The 24,730-nt window shown below is 38.0% G+C and overlaps 1 protein-coding gene across 3 annotated transcripts in view; it reads right to left on the bottom strand.

The window, feature by feature from the left end:
* The window catches only part of Smap1 (small ArfGAP 1), a 76,328-nt gene that overhangs the window by 36,709 nt on the left and 14,889 nt on the right, over positions 1-24,730 (bottom strand). For all 3 annotated transcript variants that reach the window (XM_034521359.2, XM_034521358.2, XM_076915146.1), the window contains exon 2: positions 187-320. In XM_034521359.2, the coding sequence (XP_034377250.1) occupies positions 187-320 (134 nt within the window). The remainder of the gene's footprint in view (positions 1-186; positions 321-24,730) is intronic.

The following is a 24,730-nucleotide window of genomic DNA, read 5'->3' as shown; positions in this document are numbered from 1 at the left end:
CTGACTACCACAGATTCAAAAAGAATTTAATATCAGTGGATTAATAAGTGAAATAACATTCAAAATTTTTATTTAGCATATGCCAATTCAGTGTGCATTTCAGTATTAATCCTTAGACACAAGAATTAAGTATTTTAAATTATTTAAAATACATTTTTAATAATTTCTTGATAACGTAATGTTTACCTGTATCTGTTCTGGTGTCCATTGGTCTAGGTTGACTGACTTGACCCTGGATATATGAACCCCAAGATTTCTATGAATCCCAGCACATCTGATGCAAATAAACACACCAATATTCCAGGAAGCCCATCGGGGACCTAATTAAGGAAAGAAGCAAGGAAAGGCAGGCATTAAAAACTAAAACATCTTGACTGTATTCTAGCTGCAGTCTAATTTTTATACAATTGTTAACAGAAGCTTACAGAAATCACATGTTCAAATTCTGTTTTGTTTTGTTTTTTTAAATGATACTGACAACAGTTTGAGAGAATACCATACCATACCTGCACTAAAAGTTTATAAATCAATCTTTAAGAACTTAATCAGGACTAGAGAGGTATCTCAGTGGATATAAGCACTTGTTATCCAAGCTTGAGGACCTGAGTTCAAATCCCCAGCATCCTTATAAAAATCCAAGCATGGCTGTGCATCCCTACAACCTCAGCACTGATAGGTAGAGCCAGACAATCCCTGGGCAACCACCCTAGCCAAAATGTAAGCTTCAGGATCAGTAAGAAATCCTGTCAAGATGGCACTGGAGACAGGGATCCATAGGAAAAATACCAGACATCTGTTCTGGCCTCCAGGTAAGCACACAAGAGCATGCACACCCATATTTATGTACATACATCACACACACAGAGAGAAAAGAAAATTAATTATTCTACTTGTGTTACTTTCCTGGAAATGTTTTCCTAACTCCAAGACTTTAAAACTAATTAATTCACAGAAGCCTGGCCACCACCAAGTGGTGGAATGCACCCAGAGGCCCATCGTGCAGGCGAGCCACTATGATGTGCAAGTCATGGAGAGACAGAGAAGTGGAATGGTTTGAGCACTGAGAAGAGAGGCAGAACTGTAGAGTCGAGAATGGAGAAAACAGGCTGATGTGACTAGCCTGCCCTGCCACTGAAGCCTCACCTAGGCAGCTCAGGAGAGTTGGCCCTAGTGGCAAAGGCAAGGGTGAGCCAACCCAGAGCTGGCCCCCATCCCCCTGCCAGCTGCCACATTGCCTTGCCCTGGGGCAAGCTAACCTGAGCAATTCTGGAGAGCTAACCAGCATTGGAGAAATGGCCAGCTGATCAACTCAGCTACCACACAGGCCCAGATACGGCGTTTTTGGGTGGACAAAGGGGTATACTATGTGACACACTGTGACACACTACAGCTTCCATGGTGAAATTTTTGTTTGTTTGCTTGTTTTATTTTTTTTTTCCTTTTGGTGGGAAGATTACAAGAGCAAAGGGTGGCTAAGAAAGGACGGGAGATGAGTAGCACTGGATACATGACATGAAACATACAATCAATCAATAAAAAGTTAAAAAGACTAACTCAAACAGTATTCCACTACGAATATTTGAACAGCAGTAACATATGCCCCAAAGAAAAGCTATTAACTAAACAAGATAGTGATTAAAATGTTAACAATCAATCAATCAATCAATTTTCTGTGAGACAGGGTCAAATTAAACTGTCCAGGCTAGCCTCAAACTTGTGACTGTCCTGCAGCATCCTGAGTAGCTGTCCAAGTACAGAGGACTCATTAAAAAACAAAAAACAAACAAAAAAACCTTTTTAATGTATCTATGAAAGGTATACATTCCAAAACTAGAGAATCAGAAATGAGGGTTAGAGTTCATGCTATGGTAAATAGCAAAAGCACATCTAAATAAATGTAACCATCAATAAAAAAAGGGCACACACAAAAATGAGCCAATGAAAACAAGTGGGTACTTGAAAGAAGAAATGTTTATCAAGAAACATGAAAACATTCATACTCTCAAAATGTTCTTTAATCTATAAAAGGCCTCTACTGTACATCTAAAACAGAAGTATTTGCAATAAGGAAAACAAGACTGTCTCAACAAGCCTTGTATCTCATGACAAATCTCAAAAGTATCAGATTTTAAAACATTTTAAAAGAAATACAGAGTATTAAACCACTTATGATGTTGAAAATGTATGAATATAATCCATATGAACTGGAAGCTTCCCCACATGTCATGGGGCGGAGGCAGGGCCTGGCGCTGAGAACTGAGGATGTGGTCAGAGAAGAATGCCTGGCACTAGAGTGCAGGCCTGGAGGGCACTGGCTACAAAACAAGTGTTTGTTTCACTAACACTTAATGCACATACAAAAACTGACGTTCTATAAATGGTATTTATTTCTGTCATGGTCAAGGAATCCTAGAGAACACAGCAGACACACTAACATGAATATAAGAACCTGAGCCCTGACTCTATCATTCTTTATGTTTTAAATGTCTTCTTTCCATTTGAAATTTTAAGTTTTCTCTGGATTATTTTCACATGTTGCTTGTAGAATTTTTAAGTGGAAAAATTAAGTTTCTGGGAAGCTTCTGAAAAAACGTTTTTGGGTTTCTGAAAAGTTACCTGATTATGAAAAACATAGCTTCATAAAAGCCATATATAGGTATTAAGCTTTTTTAAAAACTGCAAGTTATTTAAGCATCTAATTTCATCATTCTAGAAAAACCACACTGAAGCCAGTCATTAGAAAATAGTAAAAATTAAACACATCCACAGATCCCTCTGTCACACAGAAAGGATGAAAACATACACATACACACACACACACACACACACACACACACACACACACAATCTTCTCTCTCTCTCTCCTCCCTTTCTTTCTGAGTTGCAGTTCTGCCTTCAGTTACCCCCCAGCTGTTTCTCACAATTTATTAAGTAACAATATAGCATAGTTTGAAATTTACACAGAAATCTAAAATAGGTAAAAATAGAAAAATAGGTAGTTTAGTTAATTTAGTAGTTAAATGTCAAACCAAGAAAGGTGAATAAGGTGCCCAATATCTCAGCTTACCTATATATGTTTTATTGAATATTGTGACAACGAAGGCTCTAATTCTGCAGTCCTTGAACTGGCACATCCTTCAGTCCTTGGACTGAAAGAATTCTGCTTTCTCAGTAAGTCCCCAAGATGCCCATGTTGCCATCCACTAAACCCATTTTGAAAAGCAAAACTCTAGATTATTCTTAAGTCTTCGATTTAAACACTCAGCACACAGAATCACACAGAAAACCCACCAAGCCATAGGAAATGAGTTCCAAGATACAGACGCAGAAGCTTAGACTACACACATACACACAGAGACAGACACCTAATACATATTTATCTATCTAGGCAGGTCAGGGGGACCCAACCTTCTGAAAGGGTATTTGGCACAGGGTTAAGTAGTGTTAGACAAAGCTCACTGAAGAATGTTAATTTCATGTTAAATCTATATTGAAAGCACCCCTTAATGTTTTTCCTATTTAAATGATTGAAGCTATGGAGGCAGGAATTGTTGGGCTGGTTGATTCAAACCTGCTAAATCCTTTACCTGTCCCTTTGGCAGCCATGGAGAACAAAACCAAGTAACTATACCAGGTGGGGCAGAGATGGAGGCCAAAAATGAGCTGCCTCCGTGGTTCCTAATTACAGTGGGACTCCGCATGATACTGCCTCCTCACTTGAGGGTGTACCCTGGTGGTAGTAGCAAGCACAACTTCAGCTACACTGTTGTGCAAAACTGTGGGAGCTCTCAATCAAGCAGCCATTTCTGGAGCTGTACACGGGCAATGTTAAGGCTGCTCAGGGAGCCTTTCCTCAATCCACTATCAATGCTTGGCGGGAGGCTTCACATGAACAGAACAGCCCCAGAGATTTCCTTCCAGGTACTGAGAAACACAACTGTATCGGGCGCCACTCAAACCACAAGAGACTTTGTTCTAATCACAGCCACTCCACATGCCTTGCAAAAGGCTCCTGGAGACTTCACTTTGGTCATAACAGTTTGATGAGAGCCTTTGTATGGCTCTGCCTATAGCCACCCATGATGATCCCCTCTTCCCACTCACAAACACTTGGACATCCACAGCAGTCTTCAATCTGGTCAGAGAGGCCCTGGCACTAACAGCTGGGGCAGGCTGACCTAATTAAAGTAAAAGGCTGTGGTTAATGAACAAGACACTGCATGGGTCTACCTGTCCTCCTTTCCTGTGCACTGCCCCACCCCCAGCCTAACCCCAGATAAAGCCTCATTTGAGTGTTTCTTGCTTAGTTCTGACTAATCATGGGTATAGCACACTGAGCTGGAAGAATAAAGAGCAAACAACACACCCAGCAGCAGACAGATGATAGCTCAAGAAAATGGTGATGATTAAGAATTGTGCAAAGCTGTGACCATGAACTGCTGAAGTGATGCGAGATGGCAAAGAGCAGAGGCAAAAGATGGCAAATTGCTACAAGGAAGGAGGAGCTGCAAATGCTGACTGCTGGAGAGTCCCAGAAAGCAAGTTATCAGTCCAGGCTGCCAGGAAGCAGCTAAGAGCAGAGGCCATACATTCTAAGTTCAGAGCTGTATATAACTGCAGCTGTTGGCTACTGGATGACTGGCACTTAAAGATTAGAGCTTTAACAGCATGAGTACAAGATCCTGGGGCAAGCTAAACTTAGAACTGCTAATACCATAGGAACTTCGCTTTGCTTATTCATATTTTCATCTGAGTAGAGTCACTTGCCTGGTAACAAAGTGATGGAGTTTAACTCACAAACTAGGCACAATAAGCAATAACAAAAGAGCGATTATAACAATGTACTATAGTAAAAGTTATGAAAAGATGATTACTGTCTCCTAACATCTATTTTACCATACTGTCCTGTACCCTTCTTCAAATGATATGAGATGACACCTAAAGCTTTGAAGCACTAGACAGCTCTCTCTGACATATCCAAATTGCCATCATCAATACAGTTGTGCTTTAACAAAAGTATTAAGTAAAGTAAGGATTATTTCTAAAACAGAAGCACAATGATACCAACTAGGTGACACAGATATTAAGTGACCAATGGACAGGTAGAGCATACATCATGAATACATTGAACAAAGTGATAAATCACAGGTAAATCACAGAGTATGAGATTCCATCATATTGGTCAAGGCAGTATGCAATATGTAGTATTTCTAAACCATAGTTGGCTACTGCAAATTGAAACTGTCTGACAGGACTAATGCACTGCCTGATTTGCTTTAATATACCAATGGTTTTAAGGGACTAATAATTATGAGACCAACAAGAATGGAAATAAATGTGACTATCAGCAGAAATAACTGTAGGATTTAGTGGCAGAAAATACAGTGACAAAAGAAAAGGCCAAGACACAAAATCCTAGATATTTTAGACATACCTGTAAAGTACTGGTAAAGCCTTGAAACTTACAAATCTGCTGAATGTTTTAAGTGATAGTGACACAGTGAAATAAAAATATCCAGGAAGCAGTTAAGAATATTGTTAGGGTTTAGAGAGATGTCCCACTGGTTAAGAGCACTGTCAAGACCATCTAAACTCCAGTTTCAGGAGGTCCAGCACCTGTTCTGGTCTTCACAAGCACCAGGCGCAAAAGTGATGCACAAACAAAACTCAACTCCAAATGAATCAAAAATTTCAACATAGCAGACACCCTGAGTCTGATAGGAAGGTTACTTGGGAAATGGGCTTGAGTGCATTACCACAGGCAGAACCATTCTGAACAAGACACCAGTATGGAACAGACTAATACCTACAATTAACAAGTGAGACCTCATAAAGCTGAAAAGCTTATGGCAAAGGACACTGCCATTTGAGCAAAACACAGCCTACAAAATAGGAAAAGATCTTTACCAATTATACATCTGACATATAGGATCTACACTAAATAAACAACCAAAAAAAAAAAAAAAACTGAACACTGTTAAGACTAATTTTAAAATGGGGTAGAGAACTAAAGAAAGAGTTCTCAAAAATGAAACACAAATGGCTTCATACTTGAGGAAATGTTCAACATGCTTAGTCAGGGAAATGCAAATCAAAACTACTTGAGAGTTAACCATAAACCAGCCAATAAAATAAATGACAGCCATGGTAGCAAGCATGCAGGGCAGGGGGAACGACACACTTACTCTTTGCTCTTGGGAGTGCAAACTTATACAGACACTATGCAAGTCAGTGTGGTGGTTCCTCAGGAGGCTGGGAATTGATCTACCATAAGATCTAGCTTACTCAAAAGACTCTACACCCTAGCCCAGGGACACTTGCTCATCCATGTACATTGCTCTACTCATAATAGCAGAAACAGAAAGAGGCCTAGATTGATGAATGGATAATGAAAATGTGGTACATTTACACAATGAAAGATTACTCAGGTCTTAAGAAAAATGAAATTCACAGGTAAATGGACAGAGCTAGAAAAAAAATATCAGGAGTGAAATAACACAGACACAAAAAGACATTGTATGTTTTCTCTTCCATGTGAACATTAGCTTTTAAGCGTCAATGTGTGCTGTAATCCATATAAACATAGAGGCCAGGTACTTAGTAAGGTATCAGGTAAGAGAAGATCCTCCAAGGAAGGGTCAATACAATGCAGTGTCATGAAGATAAAGGAGAAACTAGAATGCAGGGCTGAGGAGGAAGGGGATGGAAGAGAAGAGCAAAGGCTGGAATATGGGGAGGAACAGCACACACTGAAGACCATTTAAAAACCAAATGGAGACTTAAGTATATAAACATATAAACAATCTGGACTGAGTCACTGAGCAATACCCCAACTGTGTATCTTTTGCTACCAAGTAAAACTTCCAACATCAGAAATGGGTTAAGTCACTGACCAACTCCTACACATCACAGGCTATTGCCAGAGCTTTTGGATGCCCTCCATAACCTGATGGTAAAGCTCTATTATTAAGACAACACTTATGTATGTTATCAAACAAGAGAAGTTGAGCTGGTGTCAACCTAGAAGCTTCACCACTACTGACTAGCATTCGTGGTATTTTAAGGTATTCTGCATGCTACCAGCGAAAGAAAAGCATCAATATCTCCCAGCTACAAAGTCTGCAACCCACAACAGCAACTTGCTACAAGATACACTTGTGCAATAATGACACAAATGTTAAGGGAGTAAGCACACAGGCCTGCAAAGGTTCAAAAGCCAGATGGGTTCCCAACACAGAGAAGAAGTAGACACAGCTCCACACCTAACCCAAAAGCTTGGGAGGATCTGGAAGAAACAAGAAGAGGGGAAAGAGGATCAAAACATATTGTATTAAAAGATAAAACCTTTCAGGGGTGCAGAGATGCTTCAGTAGCTGAAGGGACCTGATCTTTCAGAGGACCTGGATTTGATTCCCAGAATCCCCATGGCAGGTCACAGCCATCTATAACTTCAGTTCCAGGGATCCAACACCATCTTCCGGCCTCTTGCCAGCACCAGGTGCACAGACATACATAAAACACCCATTTAGATAAAATGAAAAATAAAAAAAGAGAACGTTCTCAATAAAAAAAAAAGTGGTACACAGACATGCATACAGGCAAAACATTCATGCACGTACATACTTATACACACACACACACATTTTAAAGAATACAGGACTAAAGTTCAGTATGGAGAAATGTCTTTGATAACACCTGCAACCGAAGAGCAGATAGAACAGAGTACTGAATCATGGGGTATGGGAAAACAATGCAAAGCCAAGAGAGAGGCTTTGAGGAAAATATAATCAACTGTGTCCAATGCCGCAGAGCAGCCAGGTAGACGAGCACTAGAAATGATCGTCTGAATGCAATAACTAGTTATCTGAGCAGTCACAGATGTCCTCACATAGAGTAGGCAGCGTAAGAGGGCGAGTGTCCTCGTTACTTTAAATTGTCAACATTACACAGAGTCAAGTGGGAAGTGTGAACTTCAACTGAAGACCTGCCTGGATCAGACTTGCCCATGGCTATATCTGAGAGAGATTACAGAGACTGTCTTGATTAATGATATAGAAGGGCCTACCTCACTGTAGTTGACACCAACCCTTGACAAATGGGTCTGAGCTGTAAGAAAGCAAGCTGTGCGTGATGCCGAGAGCAAGTTGGCAGGTGGCACACCTCCATGGATCCTGCCTCTAACTTCTTGCCTTGAGTTCATACCCTACCTTCCCTCAGTGATGGACTGTGACCTGAAAGTTTAAGTCAAACCATTCTTCAAATTGCTTTTAGTCAGGTTATTTTATTGTAACAACAAGAAGCAAACCAGAACAGAGTAAATTCTTTCTTATGAATTCTATTTCCAGATTAAAGTCTCCATCATTTCAGCCTGTAACACCAACAGTTTAAAAGTTTCTGTTTCCTCTATGTTGCTTGTATGACCAGGCTGAGCATGATCCTTTTTAAATTTTCTTTTTCACAACTCCAGGTTAAATTATATCTACAAGATTTAAGATTTATCCTTGCTTTGCCTTGAGCATGACTCCATTCATATTCCAACCCAATATGACAGAACAAGAATAGTCTGCTTGTTGTCATAGGTAAGCTTTCTCCTCATGACTTTACTCCTCTGGTTTTTGAGGGTTTTTGTTGTTGTTGTTGTTGTTGTTGTTGTTGGTTGATTAGTTTTGGGTTTTTGTCCTAAATATGCACCTCCATATAGTTTCCCTTCAGAGAGTATGAAACAACAGCACCTTCTGTTCTTTCAATTTTTTTTGTTAGTGTGTCTCAAATTAAACAGTTTAATTTCTCACTAGGGAACCTCTTCGTATGGCCAGTAATTGACATAACATTTTGTAAAAATATAAAAGAGGGCTGGGAAGAGAGGAGGAGAAGGAAGAAGAGGAGGAGGAAAAGGGGGAGAAGGAGAGACAGAGAGAGGGAGAGAGAGAGAGAGAGAGAGAGAGGGAGGGAGAGAGAGAGAGAGAGAATGAGAATATGAGAATATAAACAGGGCCCACTCAATAATTAATTGGCTAGTTTTTCTGAGAAACAATTATTTGTCATTAAGGACTTCATTTAGTGATCTCTGTGTGCTGCATACCAAACACAGTGTCTGATATGAAAATTAAGGCAGTCTTTAGTTTACAATTAGCAGATACAACTCTGAAACCTCTAAATTACTGTTGTCAAATCACTAAAAAGAACTTTTCAAAAGAGGTCACAACTTACTCAATATGTAAGACATCTTTCAATACAAAAGGGACAAAAACATCACATCAGAAAAAAGCAACTGCCAACTTAGCAATACTATCCTTTAAAGATAAAAGGAAAGGCCAGGCAAAATGGCTCAGCAGATAAAGGTGCCTGCCACCATACCTAGCAGCCTTAATTCAACCCCTGGGCCCCACGTGGTAGAAGAAAACAAAACCCCAGGAGTTGTCTTCTGACCTCCACACAAACACCATAACATTCATGCACATTTTAGTAAACACAGGTTAACAACAGGGTAACAGAAAATCCTTACAGACAATTACTTTAAGAATTAATGAACTAAAGTCATAAAAAGATACAGAGCAGGGGAGATTTAGGGCCAGGTGTGACGGGCAAGGCCTTTCATCTCAGGTCTCAGGAGGCAAAGGCTGGTGGATCTCTGTGAATTCTAGGCCAGCCTGGTCTACATATTTTGTTCCAGTCCAGCCAGAGCTACATAAGGAGAGACCCTGTCTCAAAATTCAACAACAAGCTCTAGCTTCCTATTGTCCATGAGAAGTTCATTTTAGAATTATATACAGGCTTGAACTGAAAGAAATGAAAGCAAAGAAAACTAAAGAATCTCCATCATAAGCTATCTCTAGAGATAAAGGTCACATTATATGACAAATGGATCAATTTAACATGAATATGTAATAGTTATGAAAGAATACATACCATGTATCAGAGTACTACGTATAAACACAAATACTGACAGATCAGAAAGCAGAAACTACAAGCAGCACCCTTCAATAACCTCTTTTCATACCCAACAACAGGACACCTCACATGACCCAACTGCAGACCAGACTTGACACACCTATTTAGAACTTTTCCCCTAAGAATAGAAAAACATACATTCTTCTCAGATGTACACAGAACATCTAAGGATAGATCACACATTAAGACACAAACCAATTTTTAACAAATTTAAGACAATCAAAATCATACTAAATATCTTTTCCTGCCACGTGGATTGTAACAACAATCTAATCTAAAAGCCAGATAGGAAAGGGTACTTGTTTCAGGATATAAGGTTGGTTTAAAGCAATAAATGTGATATATCACTTTAACAGAACAAATGATAAAAGTACAGAATCATCTCAACACATACAAAAAAGCCCTTGGAAAAACTCAACATCATTTCATGATAGGAAACTTTGAATATAATAGGTATAGAAAGAACTTTTTCATCAAAGCAATCTATAAAAAGTCACAGCAAACACAGTCTATGAGGGAAAACTGCTATCTTTCTATCATTTGGCACATGATAAGAATGCCCACTCTCACAAGTTCTGTTCAATACTGTACTGGAAATACTATATAAAGAAATCAAACAAGGGCTGGATGTGGAGCGCACTCCTTTAATCTCAGCACTCAAGAAGAGGAGGCAAGCAGATCTCAGTGAGTTCAAGACCAGTTTGGTCTACAAACTGAGGACAACCAGGGCTACTACACAGAGAAACCCAGTCTCAAAAAACAGTAAACAAAACAAAAATAAATAAATAAATAAATAAAGAGGAAGAGGACCAGGAGGAAAGAAATCAAACAAGGAAAAGAAAAGCCATCCAAACCTAAAAGGAAACCACGAACTTTTCCCTGTGTAGAGATAAATATGATCCTATGTAGGAAACCCCAAAGATTTTATTTTTTTAAATCTATTAAGGTCTATCAGATCCTTTTCTAGAGAAGACATGAAAATAGTTACCAAAAGATGAGCCTGATGATGCATGTCTGCAGTCTCAGTTACTTGAGGGACTAAGAAGGGAAAATCAAAAATTCAAGACTTACCTGCTCTACACAATGAGTTCAAAGCAACTTGTTCACCTTAGCTAGAACTGCCTCAAATATAAAATAAATAATAAATTTTAGAGAGGTTGGAGATATAGGTTGATGACTGAGCACTTGCCTAGCATACACAAAATCTTTCAATTAATACCACCAAAACAAAACAAATCAAACAAAATCAAAACCATCAGCACAGATAGGAATAGGTGCTTAACACATCATTATCATCAAGAAATACAAATCAGATCACTTCATACTTAAAAAGCTATTAGGAAGATAGTGATAGCCAAGTATGGTATGCACCTCTTTGATCCCAGCACTCTGGAGGCAATGGTAAGTGGAGCTCTGTCCTTTTGAAACCAGTCTGGTCTACATACATAGTGAGTTCCAACACAGCCAAAGCAACAAAGAGATCTTGTCTTAAGAAAATAAGGAAAGGAAAAGGAAAAGGGGGGAAAGGGGGAGAAAGGGGGAGGAAAAGAGGGGGAAATAGGAGAAAGGGGGGAAAAGGGGGGGGAAGGAGAAAAGGAGAAAAGGAAAAGGAAAGAAGGAAAAACGTGATTTTTTTTAAAAAAAAAAAAGTGAAGGCATAAAGCATAATATGTAACAGTCTCAAAAAAAATTAAAACTTGAATCACTATACAAAACAGCAGACCTTCTACTGGGTATGTGCCTCCCCCATTTAAAAAAAAAAAACAAACAAACAAGAAATAACAACCCTCCTACTTTAACTGCAGCATATTAACAAGACAAAATGCGGAATAAACTTAAGTGCCAGTCCATCAGTGGGTAAAGAAATAGTGACATTCTGTCACCCCATGAGATGGAACCCATACCCATTACTGCTTGGCTTACCAAGTACCTGAGACCAGGGACCTAAGGGGAAACCAAACACTACTGTTCTAGAAGAGGAATGCAGCAATAAAATGAGTCCTAATGATACTCCTCTATACTCTTAGATCAGTGCCTTACTCAGCCATCATCAGAGAAACTGCCTCTTGCAGCAGATGGGAACAGAAACCCACAGCCAGACAATCTGCAGGGAGTGGGAGACTTCAGAACACTAAAAAGGTGTCTCCATCAAACCGCTCCCCTCAGGGCTCAGAGAACCCTGTGGAAGAAGAGTCAGGAAGAGTATAAGAGACAGGGGATAGTAACATCAAGGAAACCAGACTTTCTAGACATGGCAGGACCAATACACAAATGAACTCACAAAGACTGAGTTAGCATGTAGATGGCCTGCATGGGTCTGCACCAGACAGGGCCCTAGAGCTAAAAGGGAAATGTACACATCACACTCCTTAACCCAGAAGCTATCTCAATTTGATAACCACTTAACAACTGAAACAGATTTCTCCCTGGAAGTCTCACTTGGGAACAAACTACTCTTAAGGGTAGACCACATGCCCAGCAATAGTTGGCCAACAGAAAACACCCTCAACATTTAGGGGTTGTTTATCTCAGAATGTCCTGTCAGGGCTTTTCTTTTTTTCTTTTTTTTTTTTTAATTAATTAATTTATTTTTTAATTTTATTTACATTACAGATGCCATCCCCTTTCCCCATTTCCCCTCCCTAGAAAACCCCTATCCCATGCCCCCTTTTCCTTTTTGCTTTTATACAATTTTTTTAAATGTTAATCAAATGCTTTATAAGTTTGGTAATGTTCAATCAGAAGTGTAACCCAATACCCAACCTAGGTATATCAATTATCTTTGACTGGTGGAGACATGTGAACATCTGCCTCCATGCTCCCCCCTTCTCTCTCTTTCTCTCTCTCATCACCTAGCTTCTCCTCTCCTTCATCTTCTCCTCTCCTTACTCCATCTCTTCCTCTCAGTACTCCTACCCCCTTAGCTCTTCCTACCTATCATCCTTCCTGTTAAAGTAAAACTTTTCTCTCAAGATACAATTAGAGCATAATTATTCCTAATTGTACCAATGAGGTACAAGATAGTCCTAATACCCAGTCCATCATTTTATTGACTAGCCAGAACCTCTGTCATCTCTCCTAACTAAAACACTTAGTTTTGAACCTGGCTTTTTTCTTGGCTTTAGAATGAATGCCAGCTGAAAACCATCCACTCAGATCTTTTCTCTCAAAGTAAATAGCCAGGAATGGCTATGTGACTATAGGTCTTCAACCCTGTCAGAAGTCCAGAATGACTGAGTTAACTAAAACTATGGGAAGCACTAAGCATAGCTTCTAAAACTTAGCCAATTTATACAGACCGCTGAACACCTGGAAAGCCCCTATACTACCGAACATTTGGGGGTTGTTTATCTCAGAATGTCCTGTCGGGGCTTTTCTTTAAAAAAAAAAAAAATCTTATTTTATTTATCTCCCTCCCAACTCTGGCGGTTTTGTTTTTATGGGATGCCTTTTTTGGGGGGCTCTTTTCCTTCTGTTTGTTTTGTCCTATTCTGATGTGGTTTTATCCCTTAGATGCCTGTTGTTGTTGTTGTTTTTTCTAATGAGAGACAGCAGGAAGGAGGTAGAGGTGGATGGGATGGGAACTGGGCAGAGCAGAGGGAGGGGAAACCATAGCAGAATATATTGTATGAAAAAATTATTTTTAACAGTCGACAGGGACTAAAAATTTGCATTACTTTTCCAGTGGCACATTCTTTAGTCTTTGTAAATATAATTAAGAACTATAGGTCACTAAGACATTAGGCAAAGAGAGACCTTGGAACACACAGCTCTAAATGGGATGTCTCCATCAAATTCCTCCCCTTAGAGCTCAGAACCCCTCGGATGAGGAAGTGGAAAAGAGTTAAGAGGACACCAAGCAAACAAGGCCCTCTGAACTGAGCAAACTGCGTATGAATTCAAGGAGACTCAGTAGTAACGGGACCTCCACAGGTCTGGAGCAGGCCCTCTGCATATACACTACAGACTTCAGTACTTTTATGGGACTCCTGAATGCAGAACCAGTGGGTCTCTGACTCATTTGCCTTGTCTTGGGCTCCTTCCTTCTGCTGGATTACCTTGTCCAACTTTGATGTGATGGTTTTCTTTTATTTTATACTTTACATTATTATGTTTTGTTGTTATCTCTTAGAAACCTGTTCTTTTCTAATGAAAGACTGAAAGGGCGTGGATCTGGAAAAGAGGGGAGGTGTGGGAAAACAGGAGGAACAAAGGGAGAGAGTGTATAAAATAATCTATTTTTAATAAAAGGGGAAAGAATCATGGTCTAATGGGAAGGAGACTGGATCTGGCTAAGACATTATCCTCTGTGAGAAGATAAGCCATGGTGGATATTAATAATCAAAACTAAGACATTTGTCCCACCACAGCTGCGCCTAGGAATGAGGACACTGAGCTCACTGAAGTCTGGATTTGGACGAACAAGTACCTTTCCTAATCAAGTGCCACCATTCTGCCCCATTCAGTTCTTCTTATCTTAGTAGAAATAATAAATTGCCATATTTCTATACTCAAAATGAACCCTGAATGAAGAGGAGTTTTCTACTGATGCCTCATCTTCTAAGACAGAGCAGAGATTGAATCACTAATTCAGAGTTTACGGCTATGGAACTAACAATTTATATGGACTCTCCACAACTAAAATAACTGAAATTTTAACTGTACTTCAACATTTCAAGAATATAGGTCCTACAACAAAGCACAATACATATACTGTATATATTTTCTCCTCATCTTTGTAGACAAGGCTACCTGCTACTCAAGCATTTCAATTAAAAGACTGTACCCTCCGTGTAGTTCACTTCAACTGTATATAGTTCTGTAAGACAGAAAGATGCTTCTTATACATTTCATATGATATGAAAATGTCAACTGTTCAAAGGAAACAAAAATGACGATGAGCCACAGTCTTCTCCAGAGACAGTGTCATGTGACAGTAGCCATGAATGTTGTGTAGCTCTGCACTGGACAGCAGACAAGAGTCAGATGAGCAGAAAATCTCAAAAGGCTCATTAGTCATTCATTTATTCTGACTCCTGTCATAAGAACTGAATGTTCACTGTATGCGAGATGCATTCTAGATGATAGAGGTCTAGCAAAAAAAATGGATTATTCTGTTGTCATAAAATATATACTCCAATGAAGCAAACAGAGGGACAGATTGTCTTTAGAGGGCTATAAAATTATTAACTTCCATCTTACAGTAGAGAAATAATTTTGATAACTAATGTTTCTGAGTGTAAGAACTGATACTGTTTTAAAAGGTTCATATAAGGAACACTGGAAAGTATTAGCTAAAACATTTTGAACTAATTGTGGAGTCTAACTGTCTTTTACCAATAATTCACAAATAACAGATGGCTAACTAATGCCATTTAATGGCTCTGATGTTATATATAATAACACTGATAAATAAAAAGTTTAACAAATAGAACTATAGAATAAATTGGCTTTGTTTTTATTTTTAGCACAAGGACTACAAAGGTGAAGAAAAATTTTGTATCACATTAAGAACAGCAAACTATAATTATGTAATCAATGGTTTCAAAGCTATAAAAGTGAATGCAATGATACACAAAGCAGTTTTAATAACATGATACAGAACATAACCAAATGTTTCCATTTGACTTGAAAAATATGTGCTAGCAGTGTTTAGGAAAGTAAAATAAAACATGTAAATGAACACATGTTTAAAAATTTCCTCTACAAATTGATTTAGTCTTCAGAGCACAGAAAGAATAACACAATGGATAATTTGTATCATTTGGCCTGCAATGTCAAGATTTCATTGGAACACAGGAATAGTAGCAACATCGGTAATTCTGTCATTTTCTCCAAGTTCCCTGAGAACTTCATGAGGACAAATGTTATAAATAAACCTGAACATAACTATTATCTTAAGAAAGTTGAGAGACAGGCAAATTTTAGTAAAAAGAAAACATTTACAAGTAATTTATTTCCATATTTGTTACTACTAAAACAAAACACCCATTTCAGTGTATATAAGTATAATGAGTTTATCAAACTGCATAAAACAACTTAAAAGGCAAACAAACTATAGAAAGCAGCATTCCTGAAGAGATTAGTTATCAAGAAATGGCAAATAAAACTAATTAAGAGCCTTACAATGAATTTAGTTTACTTCTAGGAAAAGTATCTAGGCTACGGCACAAAGATAAACTCAGGCATAGTTGGGCTACATAACAAAAATGTATCTCAAAAAAATAAAAAATAAAACCAATAGTAGTTAGTTGTGTCTAGAACTGATAAGTAAAATTCAAATGTTTAGAATCAAAAAAATTACCAGTCATTAAATTCTATGGAGTGAAAAGAAGCCAATGAATGGGACTTATACTGGGGACAGAAGCAGGCGGGGTTAGGAACATTACTATCACTGAGTTACTAGGTTGTAGGAAAGACTAAAACATGTTCAACGAGAGCCTATCTCCTCTGGGTACATAAAGAACAAATCAGATCTAAAATGATACATACATGCACATATCCATACATACATACATACATACATATATGAAAACATCAAATTAGCACTACAGATACAACAGATAAAAACAGAAAAAAATCACATTATCAGTTTATAAGTTACTTCTGTGTCCATTAACAAAACATCTGACATAGACAACAGAAGAGTAAGGAGCTATCTCAGCTCAGACATCCAGAGGGTTTGGTTCATCGTTACATGTAATGAGATGGGGCAGGACATCATGGTCATAAGAGTACTGACAGAAGACAACTGCTCACATCGAAGAAGACACAAGGAATAATATAACTCTAAGGACCTAGCCCCCACCTAAGGCCAACTTCTTCCAGCTAGGCCCCTCTTCCAACTTTCCAGAATCTCTCAAACTAGTGCCAACTGGTCGGGCATTCAGATCATGAGCCTGTGGAGGGTATTTCAGGTTCAAACTGTAACAAGTAGGAATATAAAATTATTACAAACAAAAAAAATTTTTAAAGACAGTTTGGGTTTGTAATTACAACTCAGCCAATTGTACTGTTGGACACATCACAGAAATGGAGCTTCAGTTTGCTTTCGTGGAGACGGAGGAATTTCAGCATACAAGTTATAGTCCGTCTCAGAGAAAGGGTAGGGCAGGGCAAGAACCAAGACAGAAACCTGATGCAGAAATCACGGAGACTACTGCTTACCACCCAATTCTTCATGGCCTCCTTAGCTACATTTATTACTCAGTCCAGGACCACTTGTCCAGGGATGACACATCTCACAGCGATCTGAGTTCTCCTATATTAAGTAGCAATCAAGCAAATGCCTCAAAAACATACCTACAGGACCCACAGGCCCATCCAATGGAAGCAGTTCTTTAATTAAGATTCCTTCTTAAGTATGTCTAGGCTTGTATCAAGTTGACAGAAACTGAGCAGCATAGCGTGTCTATGTTTCTGTGTGCATACGTATACATAAGCCAGACAACCTGGGTGCTGGGAACTGAACACAAATCCTATTCAAGAGCAGTGCATACTCTTACCAATTGAGCAATCTCTCTATCTTAAATGTTTAAAAAACATTTTAAAATAAAATAAAAACACTGAAGTAGGAAAAAAAAAACAAAACCCATGGCTTCCTAAGTTAGTAATACGGAACAAGAGGTGGGAGAAAGGTTTGTGTATTTATGAGAAGAAGGCTAAGGTTTATGGTGCTGTAACCCTTCTAACTCTTCATGTGAGATGCACATATATTATACACACACCTGAGTGTAGTAAGTAAAACCTCAGTCACTGGTGAATTATATCAATGTCCACCCTGGGTGTGATAGTCTACAGTTTAAATTCAGTTAAATAGAGACATATAAGTAGTAGCTTCCACAGAAAAATTCAAAAAACAATACTACCACCACGCATACACACACACACACACACACACACACACAGCCACAACGCAATAACAATCATTCGTGTAACAGGTGAGCATTTCTTAACCAGGAGACTACTTTTAAACAGAACAATTTATTATGTAATTTATTATGCAAAAAGAACATATTCCTCTTAAACAGGAAGGGCATTTTCCCCAAACTCTACCTTATTTTCCTCACGCTACTTAAGAGTGACTACTCTTAAGTTACAAAGTATTATATTTCATTCAAAGTAATTACTAAAGTGATTTTGTTTAATTAGCAATAATACATTTTCACCAGCAGAGGGTGTACACTACAGCACAATATACTGCATTTAAATGTTTAACAAGTTCTACTGTGGGAAGTCAAATCAAATATTCACTTACACAAAAGGTACTGTACTTTGTGCTAAAAATGAATGTATATTTTCTTAAAAGTATATTGACAACTGAATAATATCCCTAGAAACCTAGTTTTGTACATTTTAACTGTTTATTCTAGTTAACTATCATCCTCCAAACAAAACAAAATAACAAAATGTCAAATCATCTTTCAAGGGCTACTTACATACATATTAACAATATTTCCTCAGCTTAAAAATAAATCACAAACCATTTTCTAGACACAGTATACATTATCTGAATTTCCAATGCAAAATAAACATTGTTTTAAAAGTAAATTAAACACAAGGAAATGAATGAAATTTTGAAAAGATGCTAGAAAATGACAAAGGCACATTTACAGTTTGAGAAACAGTGCTAGCCTACCGCCTGCCTCTGGCTCCGACATGCACCACTATGCCCACCTCAGAAAATAATTTTATGTCAACTAAAAATAAAATAAAATGAGCTCTTTTCGTTTCCTTTATATCCTATCATATTTAATTTTCCTGAGAAGATCGCCTTTGAAATTTTTTTTTCCTTGAGACTTCTGATTCAGATTTCTTCCATGATTCTATTTATTCCCTCCTTGCTAAAATCTTGGTCATCCAGCCTCTAAATTAGACAAGCTTCTAGTTAGTCCAGTAATTATGACTTTGGCAAATTCATCCATGCTAATCGCTCCCCAAAAGCAACCAGCCTCAGTCTATCTTCTCTCCTTAATTTCAGCCAGGGACGCAGACCTGTCTCCGGAGAAGTGCACATCTGTTCTCAAAGCTCTCCCTTCCTGAAACAACTGTGCCCCGCTCTCACTTAAGTCTGATCATATGCCTTGTAAAAAAAAAAAAAAAAAAGAAAGAAAGAAAAAAAAAATCAACTTTTCAACTAAAGCCCTCCCCAAAATCTAGTCGTCATCATTTTTCCTTTCACTGTCCTTCCGTACCATTTCATGCTTCCACAACACTTTGCACACACACAGCCAGAATGTACTCTGCTTATCCCCTGCCTGTTTCAACTGGGGAGCAAGTAGTCAAACATAATCAATCGCCTTCTGGGGTGGGGTGGGGTGGGGATTCTTATTCAAACCACCACAGCAAGGCTTCTGCTATATAATCTCTAATCAATAATATCTAGTCTACAGAAAAGAAAAATAATTTTTTTGTAAAATAATTACTTTTCTTGAGCCTTCCATAAAGTATTCTTGCACGGCCTAACCCTACTAACCCTAGAATGTCACATTGTATTGTTTAGAAACAACTCATAAATTAGATATAACTCATAAATGCTTCCTACAAAGTAATTTAATGACTGTCTCTATAAAATGAGCAGAATTACAAAGTCTTCCTCTTCTACCAAACTCTTTGCTAGACATTATTACTTCATAAGCTCCTCTATACCCTGTAATATAGGTATCATCACAGATGTAATGACACTATAGTTCAGAGTTTAAACATGTGGAAGAAAGGGAAAACAAAGAAAAGGCAGAAACGAGAGGGAGAAAGAGAAGAAAGAAGGATGAGGAATGAAAAAGCAATCAGAGCCAACAGCAGAAGAGTCAAGACTGTTTTCATCATCCCAAACTAGCCAGGCTCTCAATGCTAACAGGGCCCTATCAATCCACCGCAGATGTTCAGAAAAGGATGCTATGTATTAGGAAGGAGGGACATCAATCTAAATCACAGGAACACAGGAAAAAACAATCTGCATTAGAAGAACATGAAGAAAAGAAGTAGGAAGGAATCCATCTTGTCCAAAACAGTAAACCAGCAAACCTCAAATGCTAATAGAAATAAAATAATTGCTCAACCTACCTGAAAAACCCACAAAATGGAACCTTCTCTATAACATATTTTCGACCAAAAACCAAACAAACAAAAAAAAAGTCTTAACAAATGTAGAACTGAAATAAACAGTGGAATCAAACTAGACATCGATAGCAAGAGAAACTCAGAAGCCACATACGCTGGACACAGAGCAACACACTCTTAAATCATGAGTTACTTTTGAGATCAGAGAGGAACGGTAAAATTCCTGGAATCAAATGAAAATGAAGTCCTAACTTACCAGAGCCTTTGGTATAGCTAACACAGTTGTAAGAGGAAAGCTGATAGCTACAAGAGCTTACATGAAAAAAAAAAATCTCAAATAACTAACATAATGATCTCAAGGTCTTAGAAAACCAAGAAATTCCCACATGCAAAAGCAGTAAATATCAAGAATAATTATCAGGGCAGAAATGAATTAAATGGGGGAGCTAAAAGAACAATATACATCAATCAGAGTCTATGTCTATGGGTTTATGGGTTTATGTGTTTATGTGTGTCTATCTATCTGTAGGGCATGAAAGCAAAGATGACCTTCAAAGAGTGAAGGAAGAAGGCTTGGGGGTATGGAGATAATGGAGTTCTCATGACATGAAAGCAGAAAAAACTATTTAGGAAGAGGAAGGGGCAGGTATGATAAAGGAATTAATGGAAACGGACAATGACATAAGAGTGTGAAAAGTACCATAATGAAATCTATGACTTTGTATGTTAACTTTAAAACAATTTTAAAAACTTCGAGCGGGTAAGCAAGCACATTATAGAATTTTTTTCTTTACCCCTTCACAGTGTTCTATCAACATTTTGTAAAATTTCTCTCTTGAACATACAAGGTATTTGACCTTTCCTTTTTTCTTGTTGTTGGTTTTGTTTGTTTTTTGTTCTGCGTGGTACTGAGGACTGAGCCCAGGTCTGTGCATACTAGGCAAACAGTGTTCTACCTCTAAGCTAAATGTGCACCCCTAAATACTTTTAAGTATGTTCTGCATTGTTTACAAGTTTATTGCATGAGCTAACCATCTGCTTTGGTAACCCTGCAGCCACCATCAAACAGGAATCAACTGCTGAAAGATTTTACATTATAATCTGATTCATATTTTAACAAAATGACTAAACAGTTGTATAAAATCAGGACTCATTCTAATAACTGGGTTTTTTTTCAAATGTTGCCATTATTTAAATGTAATTTGACTAGGATTATCAACATTCAAAACTTACCTCCTTTTCTACTATGTACAATGAAAGCTAAAGAAATGAAATGGATCTAAAGAAAATGATAAAAAATCTCAAAGCTGAGTTAACATTTTTATGAGGGCCACATGGAACACATTAATCTGTGACCTCACAGATGTTTACACACAAAATTTGCATTCACTCCCATGTTACTTTAGTGCTCCACAGTTTTGAGCAAGTCAGCAAGAGCAGGTATATCTGTCTCATATGGAGAGATCAGACCAGACCCCTCTAACTCTAAGCTTCATATAATTTATAACTACAGAGCAGACACCAAATGCTTTCCCAAATACACCACTGCTTCCTGTTCATAGCTAAAATGAGTAGAATACAGGGCTAGATGGCTACAGTCTACCATGCCCAGACTAATGCTGCCTATGTTTTATATTCTCTTGGTCTGACTGAGTAACCAACACTATGAAGAGGTACAAGGCTCTCTCCCTCCCAAACTGAAGAACAGCTCACAAAAGAACAGAAATGACCAATAAGTATACTAAACTTTTTTAATCATAAAACTATGATGAAAATGCATAATAGCAAAATAATCATTTCTTCAATCAAATCAAGGAATCCTATTAAAAATATAAAAACCCACTAGCAGACTGGGTACAGGTCAGCCAGCTGACATATTAGTGATGGGAATATTAGCTAGCCCCATCACTACAGACGACATAGATCAAATAGTTTTAAATTTGATACACATGAACATACACTTTAGATTTTATTCTGAGGAAATTTAAGTATACACATAAAACTTTGCTATCATGAATATTTATAAGCATGAAAGTTTTTAGCAGTCAGGGACAGATTATTTTTAAACACCCTTAGAGTATTTAAAAATACTTACCAGTCGCAAATATTCAGTATAGAGAATAACCTTAAGTTTCCTACAGTGTGGCACTAGCCTTTTTCTCAGTAAATGAGATCATCTTCTAATTGTTCCCTCATATTTTAGAACACTCAGACTCTACTACCTCATAAGCTGATTCATCTTGTTCATCTGATGATGGGGGAAGGGCTGCATCCTTAAATGGCTGTCTAAGGAAACTTGTTCTCTCCGGGCCAAGCTGTAGGTATTCCACTCGCTGTGATGCAGCTGCTAAGGCAAACGCCATGGACAATCCTGCTGATCTGCTTGCAGTCTATTGCATTGGACTTCTGGTATGCCTTCTTCTGTACTTGGAAGATGAGAAACTAAAAACTCCATTTGATTTCTTTATAGTTAAGAACCTTGTGCTTCATAGACTACATGGATAATCATAGAGTCAAGCATGGGTCTGCACTAGTTCTTTTGTATATATGTTATGGTTGTGTAGCTTGGTGGTCTTGTGGGACTCCAAACAGTGGGAGAAGGGGCTGTCTCTGACTCTTTGCCTGTGTTTGAGACCCTTTTCCTCTAGTGGGTTCCTTCATCCAGCCTTGATATAAGGGTTTGTGCCTGGTCTTACTATAACTTGTTCTGCCATATTCCATTGATTTCCCTGTGAGGAAATCAACCTCCCAGGTTCTTTTCTGAAGGCAAAAAGAGGAGTGGATTTGGGCAGAGTAGAGAGAAGGGAAACTTCAGTCATGAGAGAAGAATAAAAAGTAAAAAATAAAAAAAGAACTCTATGGTGGTTAGGTTTTTTTGTTGTTTAGTTTTGGGGTTTGTTTTGGTTTGGTTTGGTTTTTATGTCAACTTAACCCAAGCTAGAGTCATCTGAGAAGAAGGAACCCCAACTGAGCAAATGCCTCCAAAAGGTCAGGCTGAAAACAAGCCTGTAAGACAATTCTGTAATTAGTGATAGATGTGGGAGGGCCCAGCCCATTGTGGGTGGTGACACCCCTGGAGGGTGATCCTGGGTGCTATAAGAAAGCAGAGAAAGCCACAGGGAGGAAGCCAGAAAGCTTCTGTGGTCTCTCAAGCAATAGGAAGTATACTTTCTGGAAGTAGTCTTGTTTCCTACAGATGAATACTTGATAGTCATAGTCCAAAAGCAAGTGTGACAGCCAAAATCCAGACACTAGAGGAGATTACAATGAGAACGAAGACAGAAAGAAGAAAGATGTTCAAGTATTTAGTTAAATGGGCCAGGACTCCATTCTTCTCATAAAAAAAAAAAAGCATGGTGGCACATTCATGTAATACCATCACTTGAGAGTTCAAGACTATCCTGGTCTACATAAAGAGAGAGTATGAGGAGAAGGAAGATAAGGAGGAAAAAGAGTAGGAAGAGGAGAAAGACGGCAAGGAAGGAAAGGAAGAAGGGAAGGGGGAGAGAGGGAGGGAGAAACGGAGAGGATAAGGGGGAGTGGGAAGGCAAGGAAGGTAAAATCAATGCCCCATGGGAAGCTCTAAGTAGCAGTCTTGAGATCACAATTCCCCTAACTTCACACCTTCACTTTGCACAGCCATCAGAACCCATTTCCTACATAATACTAGGTGTTCAAAAAGTATCTGTGAAATGTACTCACGTAGGGTTTGATTATAAATGTCCCTCCTCCCACACAGTAGATAATATAATTCATGAATAGTAACAGCATATTTGCATGCAATTTACATACAGTCTTCTGCATCCTTCAAATTATTTCTAGATTACTTATGCTCCATACCATATAAAGTCATCTACATGGTTATTATGCTGCGTTGCTTATAAACTAATAATGAAAATTACAAGTCTACATGTTTAGCACACACATAAATTTTGGGGGAAAAAAAAAATCTCTCTTCTGCCATTGGTTAGATCCATGGGTCCAAAATCCACAGATAAGGAAGGCAAGCTGTTAAGTAACCTGGGACACATCCACAGTAGTAGTAAGCCACAGAGGCTCTGGTATGTTTTCAGGATACACTTTCCTTATCTTCTTTAAAGAGGATGATGGCAAAATCAGATCAGAAGATCAATTACTACATTTTAACATGGTTTAACAAACACTATACTTTTCTTGACACAGATCCTAAAATGATTAGGACTTATCATAAAGAGCAAAAAAGCAAACTTTATTAGTCCTAAGGCATACTGCCTTTTCAATCATTTAATGGTATTTTACATTTTTTTTTGAGTTTCATGTTTACAGACTCTCAGAATGTTCAAAATGGTTGATCTTTATTTTAAAAGTAATTCAACAAAGATTACATAAAAGTTAATATATTACATACACAATATAGTTGAATACCCACATACGTACTGCCATGACTCAATTATTATTTTCTTCATTTTGTTTGAGTATCTTATTTTCAGAAATCAATAATCCCTTGCATTTTATAACTCTCTAAAAAGAGACCAGATATCACCACTACTCCTGCATCTTTCTGTTGCTGTGCTAAAAATACTGACAAAAAAAAAAAAAAAAAAAAAAAAAAAAAAGTTAGCAAAGGAGATTTATTTAGCTTAACATTTACAGATCACAGTATATAGTACATCACTGAGGGAAATCAAGTCAGGAACCCAAACAGAAACCATGAAAAAAATGCTGCTTCCTGGCTGGCTCA

Source organism: Arvicanthis niloticus, chromosome 17 (genome assembly GCF_011762505.2).
Source record: "Arvicanthis niloticus isolate mArvNil1 chromosome 17, mArvNil1.pat.X, whole genome shotgun sequence".
NCBI classification, from domain to species: domain Eukaryota; kingdom Metazoa; phylum Chordata; class Mammalia; order Rodentia; family Muridae; genus Arvicanthis; species Arvicanthis niloticus.
The sequence above is the reverse complement of the archived record's forward strand: the minus strand, read 5'-3'. Positions and strand labels throughout refer to the sequence as shown.